This window comes from Parasteatoda tepidariorum, chromosome 8 (genome assembly GCF_982258835.1).
Source record: "Parasteatoda tepidariorum strain Cologne lab strain chromosome 8, Ptep-v5.0, whole genome shotgun sequence".
NCBI classification, from domain to species: Eukaryota; Metazoa; Arthropoda; class Arachnida; order Araneae; family Theridiidae; genus Parasteatoda; species Parasteatoda tepidariorum.
This window is the reverse complement of record NC_141762.1, coordinates 65764100-65773943: the sequence shown is the minus strand read 5'-3', so window position 1 is coordinate 65773943 and position 9844 is coordinate 65764100. Positions and strand designations below refer to the sequence as shown.

The 9844-nt window shown below is 31.1% G+C and overlaps 1 protein-coding gene across 2 annotated transcripts; it reads right to left on the bottom strand.

The window, feature by feature from the left end:
* Window positions 1–458: 458 nt before the first annotated feature.
* LOC107450788 (sn-1-specific diacylglycerol lipase ABHD11) lies at window positions 459–9607 on the bottom strand. Of its 2 annotated transcripts, none has more exons than XM_087169009.1 (6): window positions 9356–9607; window positions 8393–8549; window positions 6518–6721; window positions 4847–5032; window positions 2484–2680; window positions 459–808 (listed from the first exon to the last, which is right to left on the bottom strand). In XM_087169009.1, the coding sequence occupies exons 1-6, from the start codon at window positions 9439–9441 to the stop codon at window positions 649–651; spliced, it is 990 nt and encodes a 329-aa protein (XP_087025135.1). In that variant the 5' UTR covers window positions 9442–9607; the 3' UTR covers window positions 459–648. The 2 variants fall into 2 exon arrangements, with proteins under 2 accessions (XP_087025135.1, XP_015922173.3); XM_016066687.4 differs by lacking the exon at window positions 9356–9607 and adding an exon at window positions 9298–9346.
* Between the last annotated feature and the right edge of the window lie 237 nt (window positions 9608–9844).

Here is a 9844-nt window from a genome sequence, read left to right as displayed (position 1 = left end):
AGATGCTTTTATACAAAAATTAAAATTTCGTAAAAGGCTTACTACTTGCGGAGTTTTTGAATGGCTAAGTCTATCGAAGATACTTAGTGTTAAGATTTTCTTTTGCGCTAACTTTACAGCAGTTTTATCAGTTTCACGGACTTTTCAACACAAACAGCTTAAATTATTACTAAAGTTGTTCGAAAGAAAATTAGGAATATAAAAATAAATTTTAAATTAGTTCGCTCAAAAAGTAGTCTACAGTTCTATGGTATTGTATGAAAATCGATTAAAGGCTGGCATTGCATTTAAGCTAATGAATTCAGAGAAAGGGGTGAAAAAGTAGTTTGGAAATTAAGAGATACGAAGTCAGAATATCAGATTTAAACAGCTACAGCTGTAACCAAAAAAGAATACAGGAACTTACTCAGATGCATGTTCAGTTTTAAAAAATAGATTGAAAAAAGCCAAGTATGAAGGAAGATGCAAAATACTGTTTATTAAGTTAATGTACATATTCAATTCAAACTACATAGTATAAAAGTGTGCTGGAATGTTCGAAATTTAAGACTACACGAGTTTACTTGAAAAATATAATCCAAATCTTCACAGCTTTGCTTAGTAAACAAACAATTCGTATAAAAATACTTTACATAGAATATACAGCTTTCATATAATCCGTTCAGAAATACAAATCATATTGATGCTCTTGCTAATCTTCTCAGCCAGTTGAGTGGGCTTGTCTGCAACAGAGAAATGAGAAGCTTCAGCGAGCGGTTGTAGCTCTGCATTTGGAAAATGCTCCTTCAGAGATCTCTCCTCTGCATTTCTGGAAGAAAAAAAAAGATTAGTACAGGGACAAAATTTCAAAATCAGTAACGTTATTTTTTTTATCATTTCTAAGATCATAAAATAGAAGTACCAGTCTAATTAAAGATGAACAAAAAGTTAAGAGAAAAGTAAATAAAGCCTAATGGTAAGGGATTCAAAGCTGCCACACAGTATCACATATTAAGTTTAATTCTGTTAACCATTTAGAGAGTTGAAGCCCTGAAAAAAGTGCAAGAAAATGACACGAGTAGTCTGCTTCTAACTCAGAGATCGCTATTTCCCTTCTGTTTGAAAATAAACTATATTTCATTGCTGTAACAGTTTAAACAAATAGTAAACAAAAAAAATCTTTGCTAACTTTTGATCTAATTATCAGACCTCCATGTTACAGGACTAATGGTTTGAGGGGGGTGACTCAAACATGTTAATTACAGCAGACTATATTTTAAATTCCGAAACCACACAAGAACGTACTTTCTCTGAATAAAGACCTTTTTAGACTAAGATTTGACCTAGCCCCACATATGGGATAGCCAAAATCTAGGAAATATGATCCCCATAGTTTGGTCAAGAGCGCAGTTCAAAGTTCAGACCCCTTGATGTTTTATTGTTTAAAGAAAATTGAAAATTTCCTAGTTATAAAATTAGTTCGTCCAAGGATAATTCAGTGCAAAAGTTTAAATATATATTAATAATCTAAGAATTGTGAAGTATATAATTTTTACATCATTTTAAAAAATATTTAATTTTATATCGCGAAATTCAAAAAGGGAAATTTTGAGCAGTTTAAGATTTCAAATGTAAGGCATCTACAAAACTCTTTTTATCAAGAACTTCAGATTCCGCTCAAGTTTTGTAACTTACCATTCAAAATAACGTGTTTCAAAATTTAAAAATTAATACCTTACAATTAAAAATCTTTGATTACAAAATATATTTACTAAACCTTTTTGCACATAATTACCTTTGGGGTAACTAATATATTTAACTTAAGCTAATTGAAAAATATTTGCTCAGAGATACGGCAAAATATGTAAAAAATAAAACATTAATGGGTCCGAACTTAGGACTGTTCATTTGACTGGACTAAGCAAGTGGGGGGTTATTTCCCAGATACCGGCTTAACTTTACTATGAAACTCCTAACAATTTCAAAAATTTGTTAAACACTCGTAAAATATTGATGGAATTTTATTATTTACAAAATTTCGATATCTTATAACAGAAACGAAAAAACTAAAATATGCCACATCATTTTTATAATTTCAAAGTACAAATGTTTTGCTAGTTTAAATCGAAGTGCAAAAACATATCTTGAAATATTGTGAGAAATTACAATGTCGGAATTTTAAAAATACATACTTTGGGATATACTCTTATACTTTGGATTGTATACTTCATTTATCATTGATTTTTTAGTTCGCAATATCACAAAACACTAGTTAAAGTTATTCTTTTAAGTTAGCAATTTAAAGAACGTTATATATAAAATTTTAAAGAGTAAAGATTTAAAACATTAAATAGTCAATTAAGTTTTCTATATCATGGGTATTAAAAACTTTGAGTGAGAGATTCACGAATTCGATATAAAAAATTCGCTTGCGAAACTAAATCTATTTAAGTTTTAAAACAGAATGTGACTAGCATTTTATAATTATTAAAATGAAGACTAACATTCTATAATGAGATGCAGTGCCATAGAGGAAAGAAGCAAGTCCATTGTATGTTCCAATGTAATCTTCGGGCTCCTTCTTAAGTTCGTCGAGAGCCTTAACTAGAGCTGGAGTGTTGTATTGTGGCTCCCATCCATTTTCTGTCTTCTTATAACTAAATTTTCCTTGCTTGTAGGACTCCTTTTCGTTATTTTCTTGCTGTAAATGAAACGGTATTCCGTGATACATGAATGCAGTTAAGTACTTCATAGAAAAAGCAGAAATAATGTATACAATTTTATGCCAATTAAGTTCCTCCTACCGGAAAAAGGGAGCTAAATTATATAATAGTATCTGATTAAAACGTTTATTTGGTGAAAATGGATATGAAATTTTAAAACAAGTTGACAAGTTCCAATCGCCCATAAATAAGAGCCCATTCAAGAGTTACCAGACGTGAATGAGGAACAAAAATTTGCGCTTGAAACATTGCTTCTACTTTTGAAGCCAATGCAGTATATTTAATCCTTGCAGGTCATGATCTAAAGTAAACCTAAAAAATGGTCACAAAGCAGAAAATTTGGGAATTCAAACAATAAGAGATCTCTAATTTGTTTAAAAATTATTCATATCCGATCGTAAAGGAATCTCCTTAAAATTCTCCGCGAGTAATATTCTACTTTATAATTTTATTGTTGTTGACGCATGCCTGTTAAGGCAGAGGGGTGCGATTGTTCTTGTTTTTCCAGTGGCGCCATCTATGGCCAAGAATTAGACTTCTACCACACTCATACGTCACACCCGTTTATAGGGCGGACCCATTCATACATCCACAGATCGTAATTTTGACCTGAATCAGAGAACGATCAATCTCCTATCCAGCACCCTCAAAGGTATTGATTTGTTATGGGAACATAGAGGACTTTGCGACTCGACAGATTTAACGTGCACCAGTCACCATTTACTCCACGTGGGAGTCCTCTGCTGGCGAGGTTCGAACCCACGAACTCTCGGACATGGGTCCAGCGCCCTACCGACCAGGCCATAATTTTATTCTTACAAGGAGTTTACAAAAAAAAATTACGCCGGTAAAAACAGCATAATTATTTCAACAGTAGTGTTACGAGGACTATTCTTCAAAAATCCAAAATTTGACACTCCATGTACTAGTGCGTTTAAAAACATTTATATTTACACTGGTTGAGACTTCACCGAAGGTATATAGAAAGTATTTTTCCTTAAGAAATAAAAACTTATAACCTCGTAGGTAAATTTTCAATAAAGGAAGACTAAAGACTTAGAGCTTTATCCTAAAAGTTGAATGTTCGCTACAACTATGGGTAAACAAAATGCTAAGGCAATGAGGTAAACTCAACGTGTTTAGTTTTAAACTAAGTATAGTTCGTATCTTAACCATGAGATTATAAATTTCATGTATATAATTGATACTAGAACCTTAAAAACAATTATAGGCCGGAGACTTAATTGTACAGTTTGTAATAGCCGAAAACAAATTTTACTAAACCAAATTTCGGGTTTGCATTTGAGACTAAGAAATAGTTTTAAATTAAATTATCAAAAAGTTAAAGCATCATAGCTCGAGGAACACGCACTTATCTAACATCACAGGCTCTTCTATGTAATCGGAGCAAGGACAGATGTTCTCACATAATATTGCATACAGAATTTGAAAGAGTGTATATTATGTTAAAAAATTCCCTCGCATCTTGTAAAGAGCTTTTAATTTAGGATTTGTTACAGAAATCCGCATTGTGGGAAAAAATCTATTTAAACTTATGTTTTTAATATAAAGATGACAGTAAGGCGTCCAAAAATATGTTTGAAAGATTAACAGCAGGCGAGTGACATTAAGAAAGACGGAAACATAAAATACTTAAACTGATTTAGGAAACTGGACGGAACTAAGGTGTTAGAAGTCCAATGATACATATTTTTTAAAGGTTTGATGTACTATAGATAATTACTCGTTAACTTCGGATTACGACAAATTTCCTCAAGGTGTTAAATTACTAAATTAATAGCAATTCAAAGCGTTCACTAATATTTATCACCTCAGTCTCATTCTAAAACTACTAGTTTAAAGTTAAACTAATCTGCAACATGGGAAGTAATGCCAGCATACAACTTTAAATATAGCAAACATTTCTCTATTTAAGAGATGGCATTAGTTTGATCTAATGTTTTTTAGGCGAATTTACCTCAGCCAAGTATTCGTGCCAAGAAGAGATTAGTAGTAATTTATTTCTGCTCGTATTTCTTTTGGAAATTATCGGAACATTTAATTCTTGAATAAGGTGAATTATTAAAATACAATCTGATAGTGATATTTAGAGTAAATTGACACGTAAAGTAAATAGAACTTACAAACTGCAGATTTTTGTAGAGATTCTCGACACTTATTCTAGTCACATCCTCTTCTGGAGTTTCTTTGGGAAGTTCTCGAACGCATTTAGTCCATTCTGTTACGAAGTCTTTAACACGGTCAATGAGATAATCTGGCACTCTTTTGGCATACATTTCTACAATGATCACCTTTTCGAAGCTATTGGGCTAAAGAGGAAAAAGCAGTTTTAGTAACAGTTCAAAGTATTGTAAAACAAATGCACTTTAAACTTCTGGTTAAAAAAAAGTGCATTTAAATCCTTTCTGAAAGATAAATCTTTAAGCAACTATTATTGAATAGTTTCCAGAGAGTTTATATAATGATACAAAGAGTACATCAAAGAGTATATAATGATACAGATTTGTCGAACTCATGCCAGAAACTTAAAATTTAATCACAGGAATTGAACTGAAGATTACTAGAAACGCGCAACATTAGACCAGTAGTTGCAACAGAAAACATGAACCGTAACTTCTTATTTGGGTTTAATTGGAAGACAAAATTCTTCTGAAAACTAATTTTAGGTCAGTAGAGCGTTCATTTTTTTTATTTTAATACTAAGCTTATAATTACTCAATTAAAATATTTTATAACGATTGCAAATGAGAAGCAAAAAGTAGCTTTAATTTCAAGTTTTACTTATTCGTTTAAATAAAAAATCTCAGTTGAAATATACTATAAAATTATTTTTAATCCCCTAAGATATGTGCATTTTAAATGAAGGAACATCACATTCAGAATTTCACAACACAGTAAGATTCTTTATAAAAGTTGCAAGGACTCAATTTACATGAAATAAATAGTAGACTAAAGCTAAAGCCACAACTTTAGCACACTCAAAGTTTAGTAAGAACCGCAGAAGATCTATAGAAATGTATAGCTCTGATTGACTTTTTAGAATCTGTATATTACTGCTGCTGGATTTAACTTTTGAAATAAACTTCAGCTCCTTCTCAATGACTAAACTCACCCCTCAGCTAAAATAAGAACCATAAAAAGTACTGCTACAAGGCAGTAACTTATTAAACTGCTTTGAACGATTATTGAATATCCACTTTTGTGAGACTAGCAGATAAAATCCTGCACTAGAGATTTCTATTCATATTCGATTCAAAATCCTTTGAATTTTAATCGGTGAATGTTGTCACTTATCAGTTTGAGTTTCATCAATATGAAATAACGAAACACTTCAGTTGAGAAAAAGTATTTTTGAACTACCGTGTAATAGTTTTGTAAATAGTCAATGTTTATCCAAATCATTTTAAGTTTGCATTATATATAGATAACAAAGATTAATTTCGCGCAAAAATTTATCTCACTAATTCTTGCACTTTTAAAATTCAGTTAAAGCATATTAAAATAAAAATCAAGAAAATAAGAGACCCAGAGAATTCTCAGGTAAAGAGTATCTGTTAAATTTAAAAAGAACTGTCCGAACATATAAAATCTAAATAAAACTTCAAAAAGAATAAATGGAAATTTATTTTATTTAATACAGAAAAATTTCATCTAAAAAGGTAATTTCTCTTATAATCCTACATTTTCTCACAATGAAGCATAATTCTAAACGATGTCACATAATCAGATGCTTGTTTTTGCTCTTGCATGGAAACATTCAAAAAATTTAACTATGAATAAAAATTAATGTTTACCTCCTTCAAAGCAGCACTAATGGCAGTCATTCCGCCCATATCATGGCCCACTAGAACAAATTGTTCTGGGATTTCTTTCTCGCTTGTTTTAAAGTCTTTTTTAATTTTATCCATAACCCAGAAAAGATCATCAACGTTGAATTTGAAATTTGACTCATCTGTGTGAGAACTGGCACCATGGTTTCTGGCATCGTAAGTATAAACCTGAAAAATAAAACAATACGCGCTCAAGTTCAGCGGGACAAAATAAGTAATATATTGTTTGAATAAATATTACTTCACAACTTTGTAATGCTGATTAGCTGTAAATCACGTGCCACAAAACGTCAGAAAGATCGCTTTAAACCTCGTAGCAATTTTAAGTGTTATCTAAGCGAATCGAATGAATTTCACGAGTTTTGCCAATAAGTCTTCTTGAACAAACATTCTGAAAATACCTAAACCAAAAGCCTTGTCTTTAAGCTTTTCTAAAGCTATAAATACATATTTTTTTGCAATCTGAAATTTTGATATATATCATAGTTAGAAAGTGCTCTGCATGCATAACGTATGTTTAATTTCTAGAAACCTTTAGAAACGTAATAGTGTCTATGAGCGTACCGATGACAGTAACGTACAAAAACCTGTTTAAATGAGGTAATGTTTAAAAATTTAACCCATCCTAGAGTTAACTTAGGAATGTTCAGTAAAAATGCAATTTCTCTCAAAAATCCTTAAAAAATTGCGAAAAAACAAGAGTAACATTTAACCCTACCTTGTCCCCAAACTTACTAGAATTTCTTCAAAACATTAGGTTGATGTGTCTCGTTTCAAATTCTGTTAGTGGTATGAACTACAATGGATATATGCTACAATGTTATATACTACAATGCATTACTATATTTTAGATTTGAAAAATATTAGACGGGTGCATAGAGTTTTCCTCAATGATAACTCTAAATATTTGAATAACTTTTTAAAGTATATATTTTACCATTTTGAGATTGCAAATAAAGATTCACCCTAGGAAAATCATTTTGAAACAGACTGTCCTATGGATTGCAAAACAGATAAGAGATTAGAATTTAAAATATAAATTTATTACAAGGACTGTTGGTAGGACTACTTAATCGAAAGTCTTATCCTATATATACACCGGAGTTTTGATTTAGCAAGATACGATACAATTACCCTATAATACATAGAATTTAAAACACTTCATTAAAATTTAGTTAAAATTGTAGAAGATCTTAAATACTAAAACCAAGCGTATGGAACATTAAAGTTGAAAGCACTCACATTTTTTACATTGAAACTAAACAATCCGGTATAATTTTGGAGGCTAACCAAATAAACTGCTTTCTAGCATTGTAATATCCAATTTTTGGGTTAATTTCAGTCTAGTAGTTAGATTTTTTTGTTTGTAAAAAATTTAGTAAGATAGTACAGACACAATATGTATATATTAAATTTTAAAGAGATGCAAGTGTTTTTAAAGAATAAAAGTGATTTCGTTTATTTAATAGTTTAGATATGCTTTTCAAAAGATACACAACTTTGATAGTTGCGATTAATTTATCAAATGCCATAAATTTGAAAGTAAATTGCTTTAGCAAGTTTTAATTCTTTGCAAAACAGGCAAGAAAGTAAATATTTTTGTACCAATATTGAAATTACAATAAAAACTAATAGTAAAAAGGTGAATTTTATTAAATATTAGTTTGAGTGAAAAACAAATCTTTCAAGAGTAGTTTCCATTTTAATCATCTGGAACCAAAACTTAAGACCCAGACGATTCAAAAATGTATTAGCTATTTAAACTCTAGTATGAAATTTACTACAGGTAAAACTGAATTTTATGTAAATAAACTGACAATTCTAAAAACTCTTACTCACCCTTCTTCCGGTGTAATCAGCTACCGCTTGAGGTATGTTTGTCCAAATTTCCTTAGAGCACAGCATAGCATGCAGAAAAATTACTGGATTTTTATTGTCTTTTATTCCTCCAGCTGGATTAACAAATGTCGTTTCTATGTGATGAAAACTTACGCTTCTGTGTTTATGAAAAAGTAAAAGGATTACTATGGATTATTAATGAAAAGTCAAGATAGTGACAAGAAAAACTGCATTTAAGTGACATTTTACAAGAATATGTTTTCTACTGCAAGTTTAATAAGGTATTTGGTTAATAAAACTAATAGCAATATTTAATTTACAGAAAAGTTAAGTGCATATTAAAGCTTATAAATTTAACAGCTTAAGGCAATTAGATTTTAGCAAGTTTTACTTTTAAAAGTAGAATTTAAGATTTATATTCATAAATCATTGCATAGTTCCACGGAACTAAAATTAAAATTTGACAAATATATGTGGCGGAAAGATAATTCTTTAGTTTGAGACAAAGTTTAGTATTTTTTTACGATTATTTTTTTAGAATTCTATTAAATTTCAAATTTAAATAACTACTGATCTTGAAGATTGCTCAGAGAACTAGGTTAATTATTGCTTTTCATAAAAGATATGCATCAATAAAAATAGTTCACGGTATAAACAATGCATTACTAATAATTGAACTAATACTCCTTCTTTCAAAAACAGTTTCAAGTTTAAAGAAGTTAAGCACCGTAAATACTTCCCAGAATGATGAATTAAATTCGCAGCATTCCTTTACAAACAACGCATTAAACACTCTTTTCCAGACGAATCCGTTTCAAACTTAACATATACAGCAATATCAAAAACACAAGTAGATAATAAATTAGTATTAAAATTTAAAACAATCATGGCATGAGAAAATTTACCTAGCCATTCTTCCAAATTGAAAGCTTCCACTATGTTTAAAAATAAATAAAAACTTACTGTAATTTGACAAACGTTTTACCCACGACTTTTATACCAAAGAAGGCATTCCAAAGATGACGTTTCTTAACTGAAGTTGGAGTCATTAATTTATTGAGTGAAAAATTTTGCTAGAATATCGCTCAGGCACCTGATTTCTGACGTCCTGAGCGATGCACTTCAGTAGAGTAGTGGTAAAAGTAGCAATATGATGCGTTTGCCGATAGTCCTAAGACCATGTGTTTAGAGTTCTTGATGTCTCGCAAGTGGACTGATCGTTAAGACACGGTTCCCAGCAGATCACCGAAGTCAAGCATCACTGGCTACGGTCAGTGTGCGGGTGGGTGACCACTTAGATCAGTCTGCGTATGGACCGCGGCTGTGCGGTATTGGTCCTCGTTAAACTGTGCTACCGTAAAGTGCTCGACTTCGCGTGCAGGTCGTCGGGCTACCGAAGCGGGGGTGCCATCCCCTCCGCAGAGGATCAAAATTGTGATGGCATGTATTCGG